The 25,343-nt window shown below is 34.8% G+C and overlaps 1 protein-coding gene across 6 annotated transcripts; it reads right to left on the bottom strand.

Annotated features, from left to right (window-relative positions):
• On the bottom strand, positions 1 to 17,603 carry LOC133851368 (protein BONZAI 3). 6 transcript variants are annotated; one of them, XM_062287758.1, is made up of 18 exons: positions 16,908 to 17,047; positions 16,158 to 16,313; positions 13,644 to 13,714; positions 13,417 to 13,464; positions 9,485 to 9,633; positions 9,318 to 9,366; positions 8,441 to 8,497; positions 7,913 to 8,092; positions 7,680 to 7,814; positions 7,505 to 7,566; positions 7,307 to 7,403; positions 7,098 to 7,212; positions 6,876 to 6,952; positions 5,723 to 5,860; positions 1,380 to 1,544; positions 1,156 to 1,269; positions 967 to 1,063; positions 1 to 275 (listed from the first exon to the last, which is right to left on the bottom strand). In XM_062287758.1, the coding sequence occupies exons 2-18, from the start codon at positions 16,234 to 16,236 to the stop codon at positions 157 to 159; spliced, it is 1,752 nt and encodes a 583-aa protein (XP_062143742.1). In that variant the 5' UTR covers positions 16,237 to 16,313; positions 16,908 to 17,047; the 3' UTR covers positions 1 to 156. The 6 variants fall into 6 exon arrangements, with proteins under 6 accessions (XP_062143742.1, XP_062143743.1, XP_062143745.1 ...); XM_062287759.1 differs by having other exon boundaries at positions 16,158 to 16,345; positions 16,908 to 17,043; XM_062287761.1 differs by lacking the exon at positions 13,644 to 13,714 and having other exon boundaries at positions 16,158 to 16,345; positions 16,908 to 17,043.
• Positions 17,604 to 25,343: the final 7,740 nt, after the last annotated feature.

Below are 25,343 nucleotides of genomic sequence, written 5' to 3'. Positions count from 1 at the left end.
AACATGTACTCCTTCCCCCACACCCACCCAAAAAAAAAAAAAAAAAAACCTCCTAGCCTTTTAGGCAGGTTGTCAATCTGTTGGTAGTTCAGACCTAAAAACCCTAGTTGTATATATATATATATAAGCTTTTGTGGACTTGGTAAATGTACGTAGTTAAGCAGAGGTTTGGGGTACATGGGGAGAGAGTGGCTTTATATCTCTACTCCGCATGTAGGTCAAAAACTGTCCAGGTAGCTCTTCCAAAAGAGCCTGCACCACAGAAATCTGCCCACCTGCCCAGACCAAATGAATTTTGTTAGTTTAACTACAATGAAGAGGTTCGTTCAGGCAAAGAAACAAATAAGTAAATCGTTCATGTCAATTAATTGTTTCAAAAGATATATAATACCCACAAACATATGATAAAAGAGAAATGATATGCTCAACTGATGCCCTGTTTATTATTAGTTATTTATTAGTAGGTAAATAGAACTCAAATATCCAAACAGGATTTTTCTTTTGATAATTAATTAAAATATCGTTAAAAGCGTTGGGAGCTCTCATGAGAACCCAGCTAGAATAAGGAAATCATGAGAATTAAGCACTTTGTTTATGGAGAAAGAGATGCCATTTGGTCCTAAAACCATTAGCATATATAACTCAAAAGGTGTTCAAATGTTTAAGCAAAAGGTGGCCGCAGAGTGTGTTAAGAGAGACATTTCGACAATCAAGCCATTATCCATTCTATGTTCTCTTCATTTATTTAATTTTTCTTTTCCTTCTTTTTTATTAAAATTAAGGTGAGATGGAATGATCGAGAATGAGTTTAGAATGCATTAATTACTGACTGGGAGAAAGTACTACTTGCGAATGCACAGTGCACAGTTACAGTAAGTGGATACTTTTGAAGCTAGCTAGGTAACATGAAAAGATTAATTTTGTAGAGATCGACAAAGAGATGAATGCCATTAATTATGTACTCACTATGCACTTCTCGCATTGGAACAAACTGTACGATGTCATGCGTAGCAACACGACCTGTAGAGCTCTCCAATCGTTGTCCGCCATCAGCATCAAGGACCTGCTGCCAAAGATGAAGTCAGATAACGTCCATATATATTGATTCGAGATAAATTTTAAAAGGGTGAAAATTAAATGACGGTATTGGTATACCTCCATTTGACTAAAATCTGCCCCTCCCACTCCCACCATAAGAATCGACAGTGGAAGATCAGATGCCCTCACCAAAGCGTCTTTTGTTTCTTGAAGGTCTGTAAGGACTCCATCCTTGAAAATGCATGCATGTGACAGTTATTTAGTTACGATCGAAATAACGAATTGAATTGATGGAAAGAGATTATCAAATATTAAAGTCAATATTCTCTTTAATATATTACCGTAATAATGAGCAAGACAAAATACTTGTTGCTGGTGTATGAAAGGGACTGGCTGGTAATTTGCGCAGCTGTGTTAATCACTTGTCCAAATAAAGTGGGCCCTGCAAGAGCAACATTACGTAGAGCACTTGCATAAGCAGCCATGATGCCTTCAACTCCTTCGACCTATTAAAAAATAAATAAAAGAAACTGACGAGTATGAAAATGCAGTGTTAAAACTCTGAACTTAATTTATATAGCCTTTTTTTTTTAAAAAAAAAAAAAAAAAGGAAAAAAAAAAGAAGCTTTTTATGAACATTTTTTAGATGGGCTTAATCCAATCTTTGAATTAAATACACTTGTAAACCATAATATAAAAATACAAATTGAATTGTAGACATTGGGCAATACAAATATTTCTAAATTGAGAAAAAAAAATGCATATATTTATAAACATTGGGCAATACAAGTAAATTGAAAAGAACTATAACACCTATAAACCTCTATGTTGTACACATGCAATTTCAATTTGATAATGAAACTCGCTTGGTTGTCCTACTCCTTTCCCTAAAATGTTCTTTTAGTTTAAAAAAACAAAACTGTTTTTTTAAAAAAATATATATATAGGTATGCGTATGTGGATAATATTCGCCTACCCATATTCTGTTTTCCATCCACATACGTGTAGATAGCGAATATAGTATCCACCCGCTTGAAATTAGGGGTTGAAAATCCAACTCATGTGGATGTGGAGCGGTTTTAACCACCCACCTGAATACCCCTAATTAAAAGTAACAGAGGAGGACAAACATTAAAAATAATTAAAAAGAAAAGAAAATCAAGGAAGATTGAATTAAAGGACAAACAATGGTGATGTAGCCAGGTTTTGCATATTGTTAAGAGTGAATTATGAGTAAAAGAAATTATGCTACAAAAGCACAATGCAATATACGAGATAATAATAATTACTAGACGTGAGTAGTACTATATTACATTTTTTTTTTTTAAAAAAAAAAAAAACAGCAATGGGCTTACTATAAAAAAAATAAAAAAGTTATCATTGTGTGAAATGACAAGTATATGCTAACAAAGGGCTGGCTCAAAATGTTCTCCCACATGTTTCACATAATCAGAGTGCTTTTATCCCTAAAAGGCTGATTTCTAATAACATCTTAGAGGCATACGAGACGTTACATCTCATGCAAACGAGAATGTGGGGAAAAACATGTTTTATGGTTCTGAAGCTAGATATGAGTAAAGCCTATGACAAAGTAGAATGAGTTTTTTTTTGGAGGCATTACTTCTTCGGATGGGTTTTGATCAAACATAGGTCGGGTTGATAATGCAGTGTATTAAGACTGTTCGGTATTCCATTCTTATTAATGGCCAACTTGTGGGGAACATTTGTCCCACTAGAGGAATTTGGCAAAGAGACCCTCTATCTCCTTATTTGTTTATTCTCTGTACAAAAGCCCTAAACTCTCTTCTTCATCATGCGGAAAGGACGGGATGGTTAATTGGAGTTCCTACATCCCCAAGGGGACCTCGGCTAAATCATTTGTTTTTTGCAGATGATAGCCTACTCTTTTGCAAGGCTACCTCATGAGACTGGCACAGATTGTCAAACCTCCTGAGGAGGTACGAGATGACTTTAGGTCAAAGGCTAAATCAAGACAAAACTTCAATCTTCTTTAGTTGAAATACAAGTGCTGAGGATAGAGCATGCATCTTTCAATTTTCGGGACTTCAAGCTACTCAGAGGTATAACAAATTATTTGTCCTTCCAACTTTAATTGGTAAGTCCAGAGTCAAAGAGTTTCAAAGTATTAAAGATCGAGTATGGAGGAGACTGAATGATTGGAAATCGAAATCCCTCTCTCAAGCGGGTAAAGAGATACTACTTAAAGTAGTTATCCAAGCTATTCCTACATATAGCATGAGTGTTTGCCTATTACCAAAGATATTGTGTAAGGATATTAATGCGATGATACAAAGATTCTGGTGGGAGAAGATAGAAAATAAGTCAAAAATTCACTGGATGAGCTGGACGAGAATGGGGTATTCCAAGGCACAAGGGGGTATGAGTTTTAAGGAACTACAATGTTTCAACAAAGCTCTTTTAGCAAAATAGTGTTGTCGGCTGCTACAGAATCCTCACAATTTGGTGGCCTGAATCATGAAGCCAAAATATTACCCACATGGGTCCTTTATGGAGGCAACCCTATGTAAAAGGCCATTGTTTGCGTGGAGGAGTATTTCATCAGCTTGGGGGCTATTGAATGAAGGGATGCTGTGGAGAAACAGTCAACGTTTGGGGTGATAAATGGCTGCCAGCCCCTACCACCTTTACTATACAATCACCAAAGAGGTCCTTTTCGGAGCATGCAAAAGTGGCAGAACTCATAGACCCAGATACCAAGGGATGGGATGTACTGATGATAAACATAATTTCTGGGCAAAAGAGGCCGAGATTATCATTCAGATTCTGTTGAGCAAATACCGACAAAAAGATGTTTTGATTTGGGGATCCACAATAGGTGAATTCACTGTAAGGAATGCTTACTACATGGAAAAAGATTGAACTGAAAGAAATAGAGGGGTGGGATCTACCTCTTCAGTACTGAGTAGTGTATGGAAGAAAATATGGGATATGCAGATTCCAAATTCCATTAAAATGTTCATATGGAGAGCTTATCATAATATTCTTCCTACAAAAGGGAATCTGCAAAAGCGAGGTATTGTTCTAGACCCCCTTTGTCAATTCTGTTAGTTGGAGTGTGAAACATCCTACCATATCCTATGGGACTGTATTTCAGCGAAAGACGTACGGGGAGCGTGTGGCATTAAGTTACAGAAGAGCTCAGTGAACGGTAATAACTTTGTCAAGTTATTGGAGTATATGAAGGGAAGATGTAAGCCGGAGGAGATATGTCTTTTTGCAGTGTTAGCCCGTAATTTCTTATTCTGCATAAACACAGTGGTGCATGGGGGGGTGTTCACCCATCCAAACCAACTAATTTCTTAAGCTACCCAAGCTTTAAAAGAATATTCAGAGGCTAATGATTGAGATGTACAGGATTTGATCCCGCGCGGCGGGCCAGGGGGGGGGGGGAATCCTATCACAAAAATATGGAAAGCACCACCCGATGGTATGTATAAAATTAATTGGGATGTGGCCATTGACTCCAAAAATATGTACATGGGTATTGGCATTGTAAGAGATTGTGAAGGACAGTTAATTGTGGCTAAAAGTCAGACTATATCCGTAAGGCAAGAACCAGTGGTAGCTGAAGCCCAAGCGGCTTTGTTTGCTGGGGAATTTTGTTGCGACCAGGGATTACAGGATATTATTCTAGAAGGGGACTCATCACAGGCGGTTAATGCAAATGGACCAAATTGGTGCAGGTACGGACAATTGGTGGTTGATATATAAATGGTTCTTTCTACTCGACGAAGTTGGCAAATGAGGCATATCTATAGAGTGGCAAATTTTGCGGTACATGGACTAGCTAAGACAGTGGTAAAACAAATTATGGATAGAGTATGGATTGAAGAAATTCCTTAGGATATTTCTGATGTTGTAGTTTTCGAGCAATGTGCTCGTGCTTCATAGAGTGTTAGGCTCTTTTTCAATTCTAGAGTATTTGCTCTAACTTTCTCGATTGGGTTGAATAAAGTTCAAAGATTATTATCAAAATAATAATAATAATAATAATAATAATAATAATAATAATAATAATAATAATAATAATAATTAAGATGCTTGCCTAATATCCCAATTTTTAACTAATAGTATATTGAAATGTGGCTCAAGAATTCATTATTTTACAAACATGGCATAGTTTCAAATGTTGATGGTCAAGATTTATTCTTAGAATTACAAATTTTACAATAAATTATGCAAACAAAAAGTAATACTCCAATTAAAACATTAAACTACATAAAAAGACTAGATTCTTTTCCAATATATGAATTGCTTATTAAATATTATTAATAATACCCATAAAAATTACGTATGTGAAAGAAGCATTTCAAAACCATAATCAATGAAAACAAATTTATGATCATGTCACAAGGAAAATTAAATGAATTAACCATATTATTAATTGATATATTAACAAATTGGTTTGTAAACCTAGAGCAATAGCATGAGGAACCAAGAAGTCTCTAGGCCGTATTGTTAAGATAGTGAATTACTATTCTTATTAATAGCATTTAACCAAGAGGACCTTTCTCTTTTTCTTTTATTTTTATGTTTTATATACAAATTTATTATAACTTATATCGAGCCAGTCCTGTGCTAACCAAAATGTTGCTTCAAAGATGAACAAGCAAATCCAAGAAATGAAATAATCCCTTCTCACCTCATAACCATTTGCACTTCCATTCAAATTAAAACAATGTGAGAGGGAACCATCAGAAGTTTTTCCTCCAAAGCCCCAAGCAGGAAAACGTTTATCAGAATCATAAAACTGAATGACCTCCCCAACCTCCATTATAGCCTGCAAATTGTTCAAGTAATCAAGTAGATGATGACTTCATAAATCAATGATGATTTCTTTTAATTATATGCTAGCACAAGTCTAAATAAAAGTTTCAAAACAAGGAACTTATTTATTTTCAAAATTACACATGTTTCGCAAGTGGTGTAAAGGCTGCTTGATCATATCTAGTTATGACAAACATTGTTAAAATAATGATTAAATTCGACATTTTTATTAGTTCAAGTTTTGAAACAAGTGGTAATTTAACATGGTATGAAAATATGTGGTATTGAGTTCAAATCCTGACTCCAATCTACCTTATATTTGAACTTAAAAAAGTCTAACGTGTTGAACCAAATTTATTGAGAGAGAACATTTGACCCACACGAGAGGGGAATATTAAAATAATAGTTGAGTAATTTAAAATCACAACTTCTTATTAGCTTAAGCTTTTGAGATATTAGTTACTTACTTATCAAAAAGATATTAGTAATTTAACAATCATAAAAGATGGCAGTATAAAACATCTCTACAAACCAAATCAATGGAAAAGCTAAATTCATGTGTTATCTTTTCTTTTGGTCTGTAAAATACAATTCATTTATTATCTTTTCTTTTTGTCGGTAAAATCAAGGAGTGCTGCAATTTGGAAGATAGTGTCGACATGCCTTCTTTGGTGTGTTTGGAATGAAAGAAATAATAGTTGTTTCAAGGATTTGGAGAAGTCATAGGAGGATATTTTTGCTTCTTTTTTTTCATACTTTGTATCTTTGGACGGTGGCTTTTGTATCCCCTTTGTCGCTTAGTTTTGGCGATTACACTTTTAATAAGACCAGTTTATTACTTATAAAAAAATAAAAAATAAATAACTCATGCACCCATATGGGTACAGGATTAAACCTATATGGAGGAGATGCCATCCAGCCCAAAGATCATTGGCTAGTATCTTGCATCACATGTTTAGAGTACAATTGTGTAAGTTTTGGAGTAAACTACTCTCTTGAGAACACCAGAATTAAAGATGCAGCCTTACCCGCTGATAAGAATTCAACCGGCCAGAAGGATCAATATAGTGTAGAGAATCTGGATTTCGAGGATTTCCATTTGAGGCTGGACAAATGAAATAAAATATTCAAAGACAAGATATTTAGCCAAAATATTAATAACTAGAAAATAAAGAGAGGAAAACAAAGAAAAACATTCGTACTCAAAAAAAAAAAAAAAAAATAACTCCTCTAGAATGTAAAATATTTACCTGTAAAGTCAACAGCAACCATAAAGTTAAGCTCAAATCCACTAGAAATGTAATCAAGAAAACTGTACTGTTCCTTCTGACAAAATTGATCAACAAACAGCTGTCCCTTCAAAACCTATATTGATAACTAGTCAAGCAACTGCGAACACAAAATACAAGGAGTAACAAGAAATTTTTTAAAACATTTTATTGCAAGTATGAATCAGTACCTTCTCGTAATCATAATGAGAAGATGGCAAGGTAAGATTTGCACCACTTCTTTCTTTGTGAAGTTTTTCTAGGTCTGCTACTGACTTTTGGAGCTTACTGATGAGGTAAATTTTAACATTGATATCTTGCCACAGATTAAACCATAATAGCAAGCAAAAATTGGAAACAGACAAAAATGATTCTAGACATCGACTTACCCAATAAGCACATGATTGCCACTGCTGTTGAAATCAAAGCATTCAATAATTAATGGGTTATCCTGTGGCAAGTTAAAGTTCATATGCCCCAAGAATATTAATTAGATACCAAATAACAAAACATCCTATAAACTATAATCTATCTTGAGCAAGAACCATAAAGCAACAAGCTTACCTTACTTCCAAACTGATTCATACTCATGCATAGGGATTTCCAAGTTGGATTTAAGTTGTTGTTCACCACTTCAGTCTTGCATATTGGAACAGGATCACCGCTCTCAACAATTCTAGATATTTTCAAAAAAGGATCCTAGAATAAAATGAACTAATTTAAGAATCAGAAACACCCAGGAATATGCATGTATAAGTAATATAAAACCCCAATGTATCTGCTTCGCAATTACATACACTTTTAGAAAATAGGTCCTTGTTATCCAAGTGAGAACAACGGAATATCATCTCAACAGCAGTCCTCGAAGCAATTGTTTCCTCCGCATGGATAGTGAGTGCCCCAAAGTTCCTCAAACCCGTCTTCCCATTTTTGCTATGAAGATTTAGGGTTAAACTCCGACCTTGTTTGGTTATTATCTGTGATGAAAAGAGAAGAGAAAGAGATAAAGGATGGGGGTGAGGGGAAGGGGACAAATACTAGTGTTTAGCACATGATGACCAAATCATTCTAAAAGAATTTAAGCCACTAATTTTAAAATGTTAGCATTAGAACATCTTTTTTTATTTTTTCTTTTAATTAAATTAATGGCAATAAAAATCTTAAAATATCATTATAGTGATGTAGCTCTCATAATGGTCTTTCTGCAGTTAAAATTTTTTAGAAGGTAATACTGAAAATTTAAATAACTTTATACTCAAATTGCACTGGCTTAATGAAAATGCATCAAGTACTCTTAATAACTAACTGATCCCAAGGCAACATACCTCTGATAGAACACAAGTTGCCTCTCCAAGAAAGTCTTGATCCTTCAATTTCAGGGTCTGCAAGGAAACAAAATAATTTTTTATTTTTTCAGACAAGTACAATGGAATAAAAATTTTAAACTAACAACTTCACCATCAACACAAGTTGTTAAATTATTCAGGACGAGATGGTAACAATTTAAAAGTTGCATAATCCCAATGTTTCTCGGCTATTTTGCCCCTGATCTAATTCGACATTTTTATATACAGTTCTGTCATAAGTTGCTTGATTATTAATCAAAATTATAAACATCACAAATATTACTTGGGTCTTCGAGTATTCAATTAAAATTCCTTTACTTTCATTTCTCATTCCTTATGTAAACTGTTGCCTGCATCATGCCCAAGTTGATGGCAGCAACTAATACAACATAATTATTTTGATGCAGTAAAATGCAGCATACAGATAAAATCATTGTTTCATTATTTTTTAGCAAGTGCTTTCCCATTAGATCTTACAAGTTATGCGGTTATACCATATATGGCCGCACATATAGCTATTGCTAAAAATACCACACACTTGGCATCAAAATTTATGATAATTGTTCACATATTACTTTCATTGCCACTCCAATGTTTTTGGCCACATCGCAACAAAATTAGCATTTAGCAGACATACAAAAATACAGTGTCATCTAGTCAACACACATTTCATACTTAACAAAAGAGTTTTGTTGCAATATTCAGCACTTAAAGGTTGGCAAAGATGCCTCAGTAACATAGAGTATGTACACTTTTTTGTAAAATTTGTTATCAGTACAAATCATAATTGAACAAACATAACCTACAAAATATGAATTAAAATGATAGATACTTAAAAGCAAAAACCATGATATACCTTCACAGGGATATTATGATATTTTGAATCAACATCATACACATGAAATCTGTAGCCAAAAGAAAGAAGGCAAACATAAGTCAAGGGCTCAAATTAAAACATGACTTCCAATAAACAAGAAATATCTCCACAAACATAAGCACTTAAAAGGAATTTGTAAAGCTTACACCAATGGCTGTACAATCTCAAATTGGAATGCAACTGTAACTTTTTCTATCCATTTGGGATGCAAACTATTCAACACAACTTCAGTGCGACCTAACTCCTCTAGCTTTCCGTCTATTTTCTTTGCATACACCACAGCCATGGGATCACTCTGAATAAAAAAAAAAAGTGTGTTTTAGCTTCAACCAGAGTATGACAAGCCTCACAAGTCACAACATGAATGCATGTCATACAAGCACAGAAACAAACCATACCAGATTGACAAATTCAGACATTCAGGCATGCGAGCACCTTTATCAGAACAGTCAAAATGGTGTAATATTTTAGCTTGCTACATGTGAGAGGGAAGTTCTAGAAGTTACAGAAGAACTGCTTGTCTAACAGAATTACTACTTAGGCACATGTAATTTTAACATAGCCGAGGCAGGAATCCAATGACAACAAGTAACTGTAAACCAGAGAAAAAAGAACACTAGAAACTTGTTGTGGTGTTACCTCAGTTTTCTGCAATTTTGAGCAAACTAAGCCCAAAACCACGTGTAGAATTTAATCATTAATAGGTTAAGGTGAAGAGATATTAAGAAGAGAGAAAATTTTCAAATTTGAAGTTCATTCATTACTTGAAAAAGTCCCCTGTTACAATGCAAGACACATGACCTCGTAATCATTAGACATTAAAGCTACCAGAGCTCTAGGCTTTCATTATCCTAAAATAACTACCCTAACTTAATAGGACAGTTATTAACTTATTACTCCATGTATTAAATAATCCGACCTATTAGAAGTATATAAAACAAGTACATCGAAACCCACTAAAGAGCAAGGCTAAATTTCCAACAAATTCCTCAAATACCCCTTAGATGCTAACATTTTTTTTTAATAAGTAATAGATTGGTCTTATTAAAAGTGTAAGGCGCTCCTAAGTACACTGGAAGTATACAAGAGAAAGCACCTAACTAGAAAGCGAAAAAGAAACAGTCCAAAGAAAAGAAAGAAACCCACCAAACAAACGTATAGGGACCTAAGCCCTAAAGCACAAAACCCACAAAGAGCACTCAAAGCTACAAAAGAAAAGCCCAAGCAAACCCACAAGGACCTACCCTAAAACCCGAAACCCACAAGAAGCACTCAACGCTATAGAACCTGAGCCTTTCCTTTCCTACTCCTAGAGGGCACGCTTGCATCACCGTAGTTGATTGAGCTCTTAAGATTCTGCATCTCTCTCCTCCCTTTAATCTTAAGATGCTTACCCTTATTAACCCGATGTAAATCCTCTTCAATGGCATCCAACAACGCGAATTACGTACCTTCATTCTCAAGTAGACTATGTAAACAAAAGTAGACTGTCAAAATCTTTAGCTAAATTATAAAGCGATTACTAGCTGGCATGTTCATTAAGACCTTGATAATCCACCTTTTGCATGTAATTTCTCTTTCCATTTTGGTTGTATCGAAGAGCATCTCTAGCAACACTAGCTATTTTAGCTAACCAAAAAACACATTTTTCTATTTTACCTACTACCTTTTCAATATAAACTCTAACAGTTTCTCTATTCCATTCTCTATTTTATTTAAATATTATTCTCAATTTTTTTTTCTTCGTCTCTATAGCCTTTCTCCACACCAGTACACTAGCAAACCGAGACACTTCCCCCATCTCCCCTATTTCTCTTATCACCTCCCCCTTCCTTACTTTGAAATGTGAGTTTGATAGCTTTGATCCACCTTTATAACCTCTATGCTTAGCAATGTTTTGGAAATTATAATTCAAATCACACTTTACAATTTTCTTAACTTAAGAGATTAATTCTACTGTCATAGCCTTAATCCCCAAGGTTCCTAACCCTTTCAAATTGAAAAACTTTCGCCCCATACCCAAATGCAATACGATTTATAAGTGCATAGCTAAGGTGGTGACTAATCGTCTTCAAACTATGCTTGGTGATATTGTTGGGAAGTAGCAGGTAGCTTTTATCAGTGGAAGGCGGATTGAGGACAATATCCTTCTAGCCAAGGAGCTTTGGAGAAACTATCACAGAGATATACGATCCCCTGGGTGTGATTTGAAGATTGATTTAATGAAGGCCTATAATTCTGTAAGGTGAGATTTTGTCTTGGCGGTTTTAAGGACTATTAGAGTCCCTGTGGTTATGGTGCGGTGGATTGAGGAATGTATCACTATATTTGTATTAATGGAGAGTTTAAGAGTTTCTTCCCCAGGAGTAAAGGTGTTACACAAGGTGACCCTATGTTGCCTTATCTGTTTGTTTTGGTGATGGAAGCCTTCTCAAGGCTCATGGATAGAATGTTTAAGAGGGCCTAGTTCAGATTCCATTGGAGGTGCCACAGGCAGAAAATATTCCATACTTGTTTCGCTGATGACATACTAATCTTATGTAGAGGTAAGATAAACTTTGTTGCCATGGTCAAAGGAGTGCTTGAATTGTTTTAGGGATATATCAAGGTTGGCTACTAACTCTGATAAGAGCTGTTTGTTTACTTGTGGAGTTGCAGTGCCTATCAATAATAAGACATTAGGTATTCTTGGGTACCAAGAATGCAATACTCCTAGTGAGGTATTTCAGGATTTCTCTTACTTTTTCCATATTGAATAAGGCTAATTGTGTAGGGTTGGCTAAGAGGATTGCAACCAAGGCAAAGAGTTGGGCATGCAAAGCCCTCTCTTACGCAGAAATGCTTAGTTGATTAATTCCATTCTTTTTGCGATGCAAGTGTTTGGTCCTCCCTTTTATTCTTCTCAAAGGAGTTGTTAGTCAAGTGGAGTAGATATGATCCTCATGTCTTTCATATGGAAAATAGGTGAGCTTAATAGTTCAAGGGCTAAAGTGGCTTGGAACTCTATTTTCCTCCCCAAGAAAGAGAGTATTCTTGGTGTTAAAAACTTATAGTTGTGGAATAAAGCGGCAATGTTGAAACATGTGTGGCTTTGCTCCAATAGTGGTAACTCTATCTGGTCCGGTTAGGTTAGTTCATATCTTCTTAGAAATAGGAATTTATAGGGTGTTGGGCTTCTAAGAGATTGCTCTTAGTCTTTGAGGAAGATTTTGGGTCTAAAAGGCATTGTTTGGGATAAGGTGTCTTGGTTGATGATCCCTAGTTGTGTTTTCTCCATTAAGAAGGCTTGGGAGAGCTTGGGGATTGCGGCCCTAAGGTGTTCAGGAACAATCGTGTGTGCCATGGTAAAATCATTCATCGCCACTCTTTTATTCTATGGCTTGCAATTAGAAGAAGGTTATATACCCAAGACAAAATTATTGCTATTGGATTTCTTCAGGAGATGAAATGTGTTTTTTGTGGGTCGGGTGAGGAGAATATTAACCATCTTTTTGTTTGTTGTCCATTCTCAAAAGATGTTTGGTGCAATATTTGAAATAAATGCAATATTCCTTGGGCTTGTAGGAACTGGGAGGGGTTTATTCGATGGATAACCTTCCACTTCAGAGGCAAATATTTTCTCTCCATTATAGTCAAAATTATGATGGCTATTACTTAATCAAAAAAATTATGATGGCTACTACACTGTACACTTTATGGTGTGAGAAAAATGTTAGATTGTTTGCATAGAAGAAAAGGGGGATTCATGGGCATTGATTCTAAGATTTTGTTTTGTGTTAGGTTCAAAGTCAACTCCTTCAAAGATGTATGTGATTCTCCCATAAATCATTCTCTAGCAGGGTCTTGGGGTTTTCCTAATATAACATTTTAGTTTTGCTTGTCTATGTTACCTCCTTGTAGGCACTTGCTTGAATAAGCCCCCTTTGGCTTTTAGGTCATCTTGTTTATTAGGAGTTGCTTGTGGATATTTTTTTTTTCCTTGTTAAGCTTCTTCTATAAATTCTTACTTATCAAAAACAAACAAATAAACAAACAAACTTGACCATCAAATATGAAGGTTATTTACATAGAGGAATACCTTTGAAGTGAAGTCACGATCAATCAAGTTGGATGCTGATAGAGATAACTGCAGCAGAGATTTAAATTACATGAATTTGTTATGATAAACCAAAATAAATGATCCAACTGTACAGAACAATATAAAAGACAACATAAGATAAAAGAACACTCGATTGATAAAATAACAGAATCCAAGTCAAAATCTAATGATCCCATCCCAAGTCAAATTGTTGTCAGGCAATATACTTCTTCCGAGCTTGCTACAATGTCACCCATGTATAGCGAAGCGGTGGACCGACATATTGCACAATTTCCATCTGTTGGAGATCAAAGAAAGTCAGGACCACCTGTTCTTTCGAGAATAATGGCACTACAATTACTGAAATGAGAAATATTTCAGATGCTACATGGTGCTTCATACAGCTAATTCTACAGTGGCCAAGTCCTCTAACACTGTGTATTAACATATTTATTAGAATTTTATGTAGTCGGTTACTGTTTGCAGTATATAATTAAAGGATAGCCAAAAAACACTTTTAGCCTGTTTTATGCTTGGTTTAAAGTGTTAAACGTGAATATGAGTTTGGAAACATTAAATTTTTATGACTTGGCTGTTATTTCTGATAAAAAATACAAGGAGAGTTCCAAACTGCTGAGTGTTCATCAACAAGAAAAGTCAAATAAAAGCATCTAGTTTTTTTGTATAAAGAAATGCATCCCGACAACCAATGGATCCCAAAGTACAAACAGAATCTTGGAATCAATTGTTTTGTCCAGTACTCCAAAGTTGAATTGACCATAACAAAATGCGAATCTTGCTTATGTCACTTTAAGGAAAACCTAGTACTGCAAGTCTGCAACTTTTAAGAGTGAGGTGGGGTCATAAATATACAATGAAGATCCATGGTCGCAAAAGAAAAACTTGGCCATACAGAGTACGTGTAAACACCTATATGCCGAATAAATTAATACGTGTTGGAATTTGGGAGAGACCCGTTGCTGTGACGCTATAAGTGAAGCACCATCTTTTTGTCTAAGTGCTGAAACACATAGCTTGGGATGCACTAAGGAGGTAAAATTTTAGCACCATTGAAATAAAAACAAACCAATCCTCCACTCTACTATGAACACAAATTTTATGATAGGCAATCAAATTTATCTGCATACAAAGCAAAACACTAAAATGAATACAAGCAAATCTTTAGCCATTTGAGATGGGGTAATTGAGAAAATGGAAAAAAGGCTGACGAGTTGGCAGAAGATTTACTTGTCCAAGGGATGACGCCTTACTCTCATCAAGAGTACGCTTTCCAGTATTCCCACTTATTTTCTTTCTCTCTTCCCTCTACTAGCTGGCATAGCTAAAAGACTTGAGCGTTTTTAGAGATATTTTTTGTGGGACAGTCCAAACGGAGAACACAATTTACATTTGGTAAATTGGAAGACTTTTTGCTCCCCAATTGCGAGAGGGGGCTTAGGCGTCAAAAACCTTACTCTGTTTAACAAAGCTCTGCTCGGTAAATGACTTTAGAGGTTCGGAAATGAACAAAATTATTTATGGAGGCAGGTGTTTGCTTCGAAGTACGGGATCCAAAGAGGGGGGGTGGTGCTTTGAGGAAGCGCGAGGTTTTTATGGGGTTAGTCTCTGGAGGTATATTAGGAAAAATTGGGGAGCTTTTTCCAATTATATTTCCTTTAAAGTTGGGGATGGCCTTCGCATCTGTTTCTAGCATGATAATTGGTGCGGTGATAGTGCTTTAAAGTCTTCTTTCCTGAATTCTTTGCCTTAGCTCATAAAAAGGAGGCTTTGATTTCAGAGTACATGGATCGCTCCAGCCCTCACACCCTTTGGAATTTTAATTTCATGCGAGATGTTCATGATTGGGAAATTGAATCTCTAGATTCTTTTCTCACTCTTTTATACTCCATGAACCCACGTTCGAGAGCTACAGATAGCATGGTGTGGACTCCTTCAAGCCGCATGGTTTTGTGGTAAAAAGCTACTACACTATTTTATCTTCTCCTAACAGTGAAGAGCTTGGTTCATTTCCCTGGAAAAGCATTTGGAAGCTAGGTGAAGGCCCCTCCACGCATTGCTTTCTTCTTATGGGCCACAACTCTGGTAGAATCTTCACGTTGGACAATCTTAGAAAGCGGGGTTTCAGCTGATTAATGGATGTTGCCTTTGTAAGAAGGATGAGAAAACTATTAATCATCTTTTCCTCCGTTGTGAGTTCTCTGTAGATATCTAGTACCTAGTGCTTATCAACTTTAGGGTCTCTTGGGTCACACCTGGTAATGTGCCTCAACTGCTCCATTGTTGGAAATTCCTTGGGCATGGACATCCTAGAGAAACTATCTAGAAAGATATTACAACCCTCTTAATGTGGAGCATTTGGAGATATAGAAACCGTCGGATCTTTGAGGATAGTGAGTCCAGTGTGCTTCTTCTTAAATCCTCATTCCTGAGATCATTCCTGGATTGGGCCCTTGCTCATGTTCCTACCTTCTCTTCAGGGAATTTGGTAGATCTGATTTGTTTTCTAAATTGTAACAACACCTAGTTCTTGGTACTCTTTATATAGCAACTAATTCTTTGGTGCTCTTGTTTTTTTGTATACTCTTCGTATACAAGGATTTTCCTCTTTTTTCAATAAAACTTATTATTATTCATCAAAAAAATAATACAAGCAAAATGAGTATCATTTTTTTCTTGTCTTTTTTGGATGAATAAGAAATTCACTGAGACAAAATGAGTACCATTATTTACTTCTGATAGAAAACAGTTTCCCGGCCGGTCAAGTGTTGTGCCTTGCATTACTTGATCAACAGAATGCATTTTTCCACGACATCCCGTTCAACCAAACAAGTGGGCAACTGTGCCAAAACGGTGTCCCAGTACACCAAATTCGATCACTGTTGAAATCAAACATCCCACAGCAACCAAACTTATCTCACGCACATGTAGCACAGTAAAAGTATATGTTCAATAAAAAAAACAGAACAAAAAGGAGACACAGATAATGACCCAAAAGCAATTCAACAACTTTCCGTCCCGTCCTCCAACAAATAAACAAATCACCAGGGTTCATAAAAGCAGTAGCACCAGCGATGAAGCAAAAATATTAAAAGCTGACATACAATGCTAATTGCACTAATAAATGTTAAAAACAGAGAAAAAAAAGAAAAAAGTAACAGAAAAAAAGACCAAGGGAATAAAGTGTATTTGGTACTACAATTTCGTATACAAAATGTGTAATTTTAATCTAAATTGTAAAAAATAAACCATTTATGTGTTAAAAATATATAAAATTTTACATTTTTAAATTGCAATGTATTTTTAATGATATACGATTTTAAAGGCTAAATTATAATTTTAAACATCAACCTAGGATTAGCAAATTTTGAAATAGTAAACTCAAACGTAAACAAATCCGAAGACGGACTAAACTTTTCGGACTTTGGCCCAGTGTGGGGCACACTAAAACGATTAAATAGAAATACAAATACCTCTATTTGAGTGAACAGAGGATGCAGCCCCCGAGACCTGTAGAAGAACTCAACAGCGTCGTTGTGGCCGCCATTGTTGTTGTTGGAGGTGGCGGCTTCTGTGGGCCTCAGTCGGGCCGCGCCCACGGCCTGCTTTCCTCCCTCCAAATCCGAGTAGCAATTTCCCATCTCTCTAAAACTAACACCCTAAAACAAAATCTTTTTTTTTTTTGTTATTATTCTTCTTACTTTTCCGAGCTCTTCAAAACGTGTTTGGTTGTAAACGCTTTTGGAGAAAACGTATTACGAGGAATTGGATTTTCTGTGATGGTGTTGTCACCTCATAACATCGATCTATATATATATATAGAGAGAGAGAGAGAGAGAGGTTGCCTGGGAATTTCGATGGGCGGACCCCTCGAACAAGTTTTCTGTTGCGTGTGAAATTATTTCTTCCGTGTTGAAGCTTCGTTGATGACGATTAAATTGGTCTTTTACGAAGAAATCAAAGCTCCTATTGCCGGAGTTTCCTATGTACTAAAAATGGAAAAGGAAAAGCAAAAAGACCAGAGCAGGCCAAAAAGAAACAGAGCACAGAATAAGAAGGGGAATGGTGGGGAAGTTGCATGGAAGGAACATCAGAGACTTGGACAATCTTGTTTTGTAAAATTGAATCAAATCTATTCATTAAAATAAATAAATAAATCTATTATTTCTTCACACGTGGTGGCAAGGGTTGAATGGCTTTCCTAACTCCAATTCAATTCCACAAAAAAAAAAAAACCCTCCATTCAATTCATATATATATAGCACCTCAATATTGTGAAGTGATTACTATTGAGAGTTATAAAATAGGTGGAAAGTATAGTATTACTAACTATATAACTCTAACATTTTATGAACTGTTTTAAGAGTAATTTAGAATACTCAACTCTAATTTGCTCATCTGTCTTCATATTTTTTTTTTTATTTAAAATAAAGACTAATTAAACGGTCGGTAAACACTGTCATATTAGCTCAGTGAAATAAGAGTTGAATATATGAGTAAGAGAAATTATATTTTTACATCTTCTATATATTTTTTGTACAACTCATTTTTAAATCTACCTTTGGATTTATAGAATTCACATTGAGCCCCATAAATTTAATGGTAAATTTGAAACTTGGTTAAATGTAGGAAGATGTAAGTGTATTATTTCTCAGTAAAAGTAATGCTAATTAGGACTATCTTTTTATTGTCTTAAAGTTAATGTGGCTTTTAAAATCGTCATTAGATCAAAATCCAGTAGTGATCTGTTATGAGAGTAGAATTCTACAACGCCTAGATGACGTTGCCATAACTCACAAGTACGTATCCAATGAAACTCTTGAAGTTATCTTTGATGTAGTTTATCTTAGACTAATCATAGTTTAATTAAATAAGGATAGTTATGGTTATCCTTCTAGGTTAATAGTCTTTTAGTTATTTGTACCATTATGGTGCATAAGTCATTTAGTAGTAGGTTTCTATTGTTCTATATAAGAGTTATCTCCATATCTATATTATCGCATATAAACTTTTAGTTCCGGTGGATGTTTATCTCTACTTAGTCAAGTCATGATAAAAGTTGCTTTTCGAACTGTAGAACTCAACTCTGCGCATGTTATGTTCATCTATTTAAATAGATGAATTTATTAATAAAGTTAAGCAGAATTAATTTCAAATCTTGTGTTTAAAAATGTCTAAATTCTCTCCGAATCTAAGGTTTATGTTCCCTCAAAACCTAACAATTTATCACATATATGTTGAAGACTATGTCAGATGGATATACATTAATACATGTACGTTAATTTATCCTATCGTACGTGTCAGAAAATAATAGTAGGGATTGATAAAGAATATTAATCCATTTCTTATTGACCTAGCTATACTAGTTTTTTAACCAAGTTAATTTGTCTACCAAGTGTTCGTGTTCGTTGAAATGTCTTAGTAAGGACGTCCTTTTTAGTGTTTCATTCAAGGGGTTAGGTTAGGGTTAGCAACGACTTCGCTTAACGATATATTAATTCTTGTTTTCTTTGCGTAGAAGTTAAGAAAAAACTATATATAAAAAGCATTATGGTTGAACCAACTGAGCCAGTCTAGATTCTGGGCAGGTTCGGATTTGTAATTTGATATGGACTTTAATATATATGTATCATAAAGCACGGACCTTTCTTTTTATTTTTTATTTTTACCGACGAGTAATTTCTCTAAGGCGGATCATGACTTTGTGTATTTTTACCTGTCAGGCAAACCTCAAATCTGTACAAAGTGCTATTTGCACATGGATCGGATAAAACATCAGCTTTGCTAGCGGACGGACATGATCCTGAGAAATTATTTGCATCCAAAAGAATTTAAACTTTAAACCTGATAAAAATGCTACTAAAACCAAAACTCTTACTATTTGAGATTGGCTCAAATAGTAATAAAAGTTATTATTATATATTTTTTTTAATGATGAAATAGTCATTTTACGTACCAAACGTAACTAAAGCTTGCATGCTAGACTTTAAGATGATATATCATATATGTCAAGTGTGTAGATAACTACTTGTGATGAGTAGTTGCAACTTCGAAATTCCATGAAGAATTACTTAATTTCTACAATCCTTTTGCAACGAAGTTTCTGAATTTCTAACTTTCCTCTAAGGGAAATGATTAAAACACTCACAATGCACAACAATGACACAACACCAAGGCACATTGGGTGGAGTACACACATTGGGTCACACCCCAATGTGCCTTGGTGTTGTGCCATTGTTGTGCATAAAGAGTGCAAGGATCACTCCCCTTTCACTAATGAGAAATGATCCATACACTCATTTCTCACAACAGCCTCACAACAAGCTGACGTGGCTGGTAATATTTTATTATTTTTTTGTTTTGTTTTATTTTCTTTTTGTAAAAAAATAATAAAATATTACTAGCCACATCAACTTGTTGTGGGGCTGTTGTGAGAAATGAGTGTAGGAATCATTTCTCTTCACTAATATATTCATTTTACACCACATTTTCTTAGAGGATAAGTTTTGTTCAAAGCTCATTGTAGTTAGAGGTTACAATTCTTGTTTACATGTTAGGTTTATGTCGTGTTAAGGCATTGGTATATAATTATATAGGTCAACCATAATTCAACATTTTTATTTAAACAAGTCAAACTCATCAATCTTAATCCGTTAATTTCGTGTTAGGTTCATGTTAGGTTCACATGTTGTGTAAAAAATTGGCAACCCCGAATGTTGCTCATTGAGTTTAGGTCGTATCGAGGCATTGATATAAGATTATATAGATCAACTATAACTTAACCTATATATTTTAATTAAACGGATAAGACCCATCAACCCTAGCAGCTAATTATTTCGTATTGGATACGTGTTACGTTCACGAATGATATATTAGGCTTTCATGTGCACCAAATTAGTGAAATTAATATTTATGAAATTTTGGACTTCTAACCTTTTCAATTGAAGTTTCTTCATTCTTGGTATATATTTTTTATAGTATAGTTTGATTATATTTCCTCTTAAGAATATTTTTTATTTAGGTTTAATTCTAATCAAATCTCAGATATTTGATTATATACTTGTGTTATTTCACATACTACAGTTTTTTTTTTATAAATATGAACATTTGTACTATAAAATAATAATAATAATAATAATAATAATAAAAATAATAAGAGCAAAATGTAGCTCTTTGGACAATACACAATGCCAAACGTAGATATCCAATACCGAACTACCAAAAAATTCTTTATATATTTTTTTTTTCTCTATATTTACTTTCACTATAATTCTCATATCCGTGTACCATTTGGACGGGAAACGGATCCTCTCCATTCCAAAATGAAATGGAGAGGAGCCAGTTAGTTCATTATTGAAGGGTAAAATGGTTTTTTTTTTAAAAAATCATTTTACCCCTTTTAAATATACTAATTAGGGATGTAAACCCGAAGCGGGTTCTTGGTTATTAGGTAATAACCGGGAACCGGCTCCGGGGTCCTTAGTTATTGGTTTTTAACATCCGGCTCCGGAATTGGGTACCTCGGTTAACCGGTTTTTACCCGGATACCCGGGTAGAACCGGTTATCCGGGCCGGGTAGTATTTTTTTTAAAAAAATTCCTCTATCCCTCCGTCTCACTAAAAAGAAATTCCAGAAATGCTTCCAAAATCAGCAATCAAAAAACAGCTGGATCTTCAAAAAACCCTTTTCTAACTCTCACTTTCAGAAGACACTGACCCAGAAAACAGTTTCCCAGAATCAGATATGGCCAGAGCTCATTTTCGTTCCCTAAGGAAGAAACTGACATCAAACGGTCGAAATCATTTAAAAGGGGGAAAAAAAAAACCCAAGAAAAAAAATACAGAAGAATCTTCAACCTGGAAAAAGAGGAAGAGATCCAAGTTTGAAAAACGCACCTAAAGAATTTCAGCTTTTACTACTATAAGACACACACAGAAATAGTGCATAACAATCGCAAATAAATTCAAAAATCAAACTTCTTCTCTCTCTCTCTCTCTCTCTCTCTCTGTGTAATGGTCCTAATTAATGGAAGAAAATGTCACTCTCGATCTGTCGAGTCGGCGACTGGCGAATGGCAAGTGGCGATTGGCGAAGGAGAAGACTCAAGAGTGAAGGAGCTAGGAGCCGCGGCCGCGGCAAGTCTGAGATCCGCATGGTAATAATTTTGGTATCCCAAATATGTGTTGATTATGGATGCGTTTGGGATTGTGATTTCGTAGTGAAAAAGTGTGATTTTAAACAAAATTGTAAAAAATAACCTTTTAGAAATTGCGTTTTTAAAAAATTGCAATTTAAAAACACAAAAAAGTGCTTATTCAAATCGCAGGCAATGTGATTTTTTTTTTTTAAAACACAATATTTTAAAAGGTTAACCTAGGATTTTAAAAGTCAAACTGCGATTTTATCAAACATTTAACTGCGTTTTTAAAAATTACTTTCTTAAATCGTACATTTAAAATCATTATTTTAAAATCGCAAACTCAAACGGAGCATAAGTATAAACGGACCCTAAGTATAAAGTGTAAACCCAGAAATCAAATCAATCATTTTCACTTAGATTTATTAAATGGATCGGTAATGGCAACGCAATACATGCCCTTGACTTGTGCCTCAAGACGGAAGACTCAACCGGTCAACCCTTCCAATTCAAGATACACGTTTTTTTTGTTTTTTTTTGAGAAATATCCTTCCAAAAAAAAAAAATTGAGAAATATTATTATTTTGCATTCTAATTTTTTATTTTTTTTTAGCAAATTTTGTTGACCTGGTATGTTTAATTCACCTTTAACTTAATTTTAATTAAAAAAAAATTATAAAGATGGAATGAATTGGGGTGTACATACAGGTGCAATTATTTATAATATCTGCAACCGCACCCGCAGAATGCGGATATCACTTTTAGATATCCGCATCTGCATAATTCTTTTTGTTATCCGCATTCCGCGGTTATTACGTTTATTAAATGTGATTATTATCCGCTATTCGCATATTAAGTAATTAGCCTTTTTTGGGTTTCTATTATGTCATATTTTAAACGATTTTAAAAATAATTTAAGCCTAATTTTAGTATTTTGGACTTGTTTTAATTTTTTTATAAGCCCTAGTCTTTTGAAAATATATTGATTTCACATTACTTTTACCTTTTTGCCCAAGTGTTACACGATAAAATAACATAACCAACCAAACAAATGTAAACTTTATTCATACCCAATCCAAAATGACGTCGTTTTAGTGAATGTATGTATTAAATATAATAAATGGTTTGCAAGTGCGGTTTCGCATACCTTAAAACCGCTATCCACATCTGCATATGCGGATAATAGTTTTTACTAATCACATTTGCATGTGCGGATAGCGAATACAAACAGTTAATATTCGTCTGCATATATACCCCTAAAAATAAATATGTCCCGTTAGCCAAACATGCTAAGAGAAAAACTGAAAAATAAATAAATAAATACGCAAAATGCAAAATAACTCGTCTCTAAATATACAAGTGGAATTGCATTCGAAGAACATAAGAAAGGGAAACCAAACAAATATTCAAGAAAATTGACTTTTCCCCGCGTACACGAAAAGGTCCATATTTTTCTGGTCAAACTTCCTTACCCTTAACTTTTTGTCTTCCCTTGACCAGGGAATAAATATTTGCTGGTCAAAGTTTAAGGATATTTCTTGAGAAATAGCTTAGCCTTTGATTCATCCAATCTGGACGGAAACGACCATACATTCATTGTTCAATTGTCCTATATCTGCTTTTGGTATGATCAATTATCGTTTGTAAACTTCCCATGATATTCACATGAAAAATGCTGCAAAACTCAAGACAAATTAAGAACTCTGATTATCAACAAGAAACGGTAAAACCAAACGAGTAGAATTAGAATTGTTGCAAGGGTTGAATCTTCTAATTATGAACTTTTGGCTTCTTCCTTGAAATTCAGGAGTAGGTGTCCCAGAATATACAATCCATTGCCCAAGAACGACTTGCTTCTGAGCAAATGTATCTGGCCAATTTGCATGCAATCACAAAGCCATATTCAAGACCAATCGACCAAGTTAGATAGTCCACAGTTTAGACCAGTTTTGTTTGTACCCTTCTTGACAACAAGATAGATCGAAGATATCTCTAACCCCGAAAAATCCTACAAGAAAACGGTTGTAAATGAACAGTTCTATTTGATTTTGTCAGACCGTGAACTGCTATTTCACCTCAAACCAATCGGTGTTAAGGAAGACAAATTCAAATTTTTTATGAACCTTGGCATCGTGCCCAACATGCTTGTTTTTCGAGCGGTTGCAAGAAGTGGCATTGTGTCCAAACAATCCCTCCCTCATGATGACGCTTCCGTGATCTCGTACTATTTGTCGAACTGTGGCTTGATACCCGCTCGTATAAACTAGACTCTAATTCGGTTTGTTTGATAAATGAGTCAATCATGAAAATAAAATTAGGCTAAATTATTATACAAGCTATACTTGTATAAACTCGTATAACTTTACGTTTGTAAAGAGAAATTATTTTCCTAATATAATAGATATAACTTGAATTATTATAATTGTAAATCTTGATATAGATATGTGTGTGCTTGTAGAGTAATGATAAACGTCTAAGTCATGTCTTCCTTATGTCCCCAAAATTGATGTGGCGTTTAAAATCAATATTTTATCACAATATAATAGTGATATATCACAAATTCAATGATGATTTTAAAAGACATTATATTTTATTAGGAGACACAAGGGGGATATAGGTCATACATTTTAGCATTACTTGTGTTTGTTTGTATGTATAATACATGTGTGCATACATAATGAACTTAAAAATTTGAGTTCGGACGGTGGCCTAGGCCACTCCCAATTGCTTTGGGGGTGGTCGCACCACCCCCCCGAATGCCTGGGGGGTGATGCGACCACCCCTGGCCCTCCATAGTGGCTGGCCGACCACCCCAATGGGTGGTCGGCCAGCCACTTTAGGGTTTAGTTTTTCTCTTTTCTTTTCCTTTTTTTAAAAAAAAAAAAAAAAAAGAAAATATTTGAAAGAAAATAAAAAATGAATTTTTTTTTTTTTGAAAATTGTATTCTTTACCCTAAGGAATAGGTATTCATCTTCGTAAGAGAATAGCTATTCCATGGAATAGACTCCTACCAAACAAAGAAATGGTTATTCCATAGGAATAGCCATTCCATTCCAAGGGTCTATTCCGCAAACAAAACGGGGCCTTAATACTCAGCTCGATTACAGTCCTATCCATCATAGAATTTGGATTGATATGAAACCATATGGCTTGTTAAGGATACTACCGGAAAAGACTCTAATTGTGAGTCTTATGCAGCTCCATAGGAAATCAATTTCTACTCAAACTCTAGTGTTAAGCAAGATAAGGTTCAGTTATCTTAAAGTTCAAACTCTATCAAAGATAAATAAGAGAAGTTTATATAAGAGTTATAGTCCTATTGTATAGGAAGCAGACGCGGTTATGTGTTGTTATTCAAACTCTCTTGTAACCTTCTATATATATCAATGAGAGCTCACATAGATGAGCACAATTTAATAGCCAAATTATCCTTGTTCTATCATGATATCAGAGAGAGTTTGAATAACACATAACGGCATCTTATTCCTATACAATAGGACTATAACTCTTATCTAAACTTATCTCTTATCTATCTATAATAGAGTTTGAACTTTAAGATAACTTAACCTTATCTTGCTTAACACTAGAGTTTGAGTAGAAATTGATTTCTCATGGAGCCGCAAAAGACTCACAATTGGACTGAGTCTTTTCCGGTAGTATCCTTAATATGGCTTAAACTCGGTTGGCTTCAACGTTTGTAGCCAAATTCGTTCCCTCACCCATACATTATGCAAATGAAAAATGGCTGAGCCGCCCGTCATGAGCCCATA

This window comes from Alnus glutinosa, chromosome 12 (genome assembly GCF_958979055.1).
Source record: "Alnus glutinosa chromosome 12, dhAlnGlut1.1, whole genome shotgun sequence".
Lineage (NCBI taxonomy): Eukaryota > Viridiplantae > Streptophyta > Magnoliopsida > Fagales > Betulaceae > Alnus > Alnus glutinosa.
This window is presented reverse-complemented; position numbering and strand designations above follow the sequence as displayed.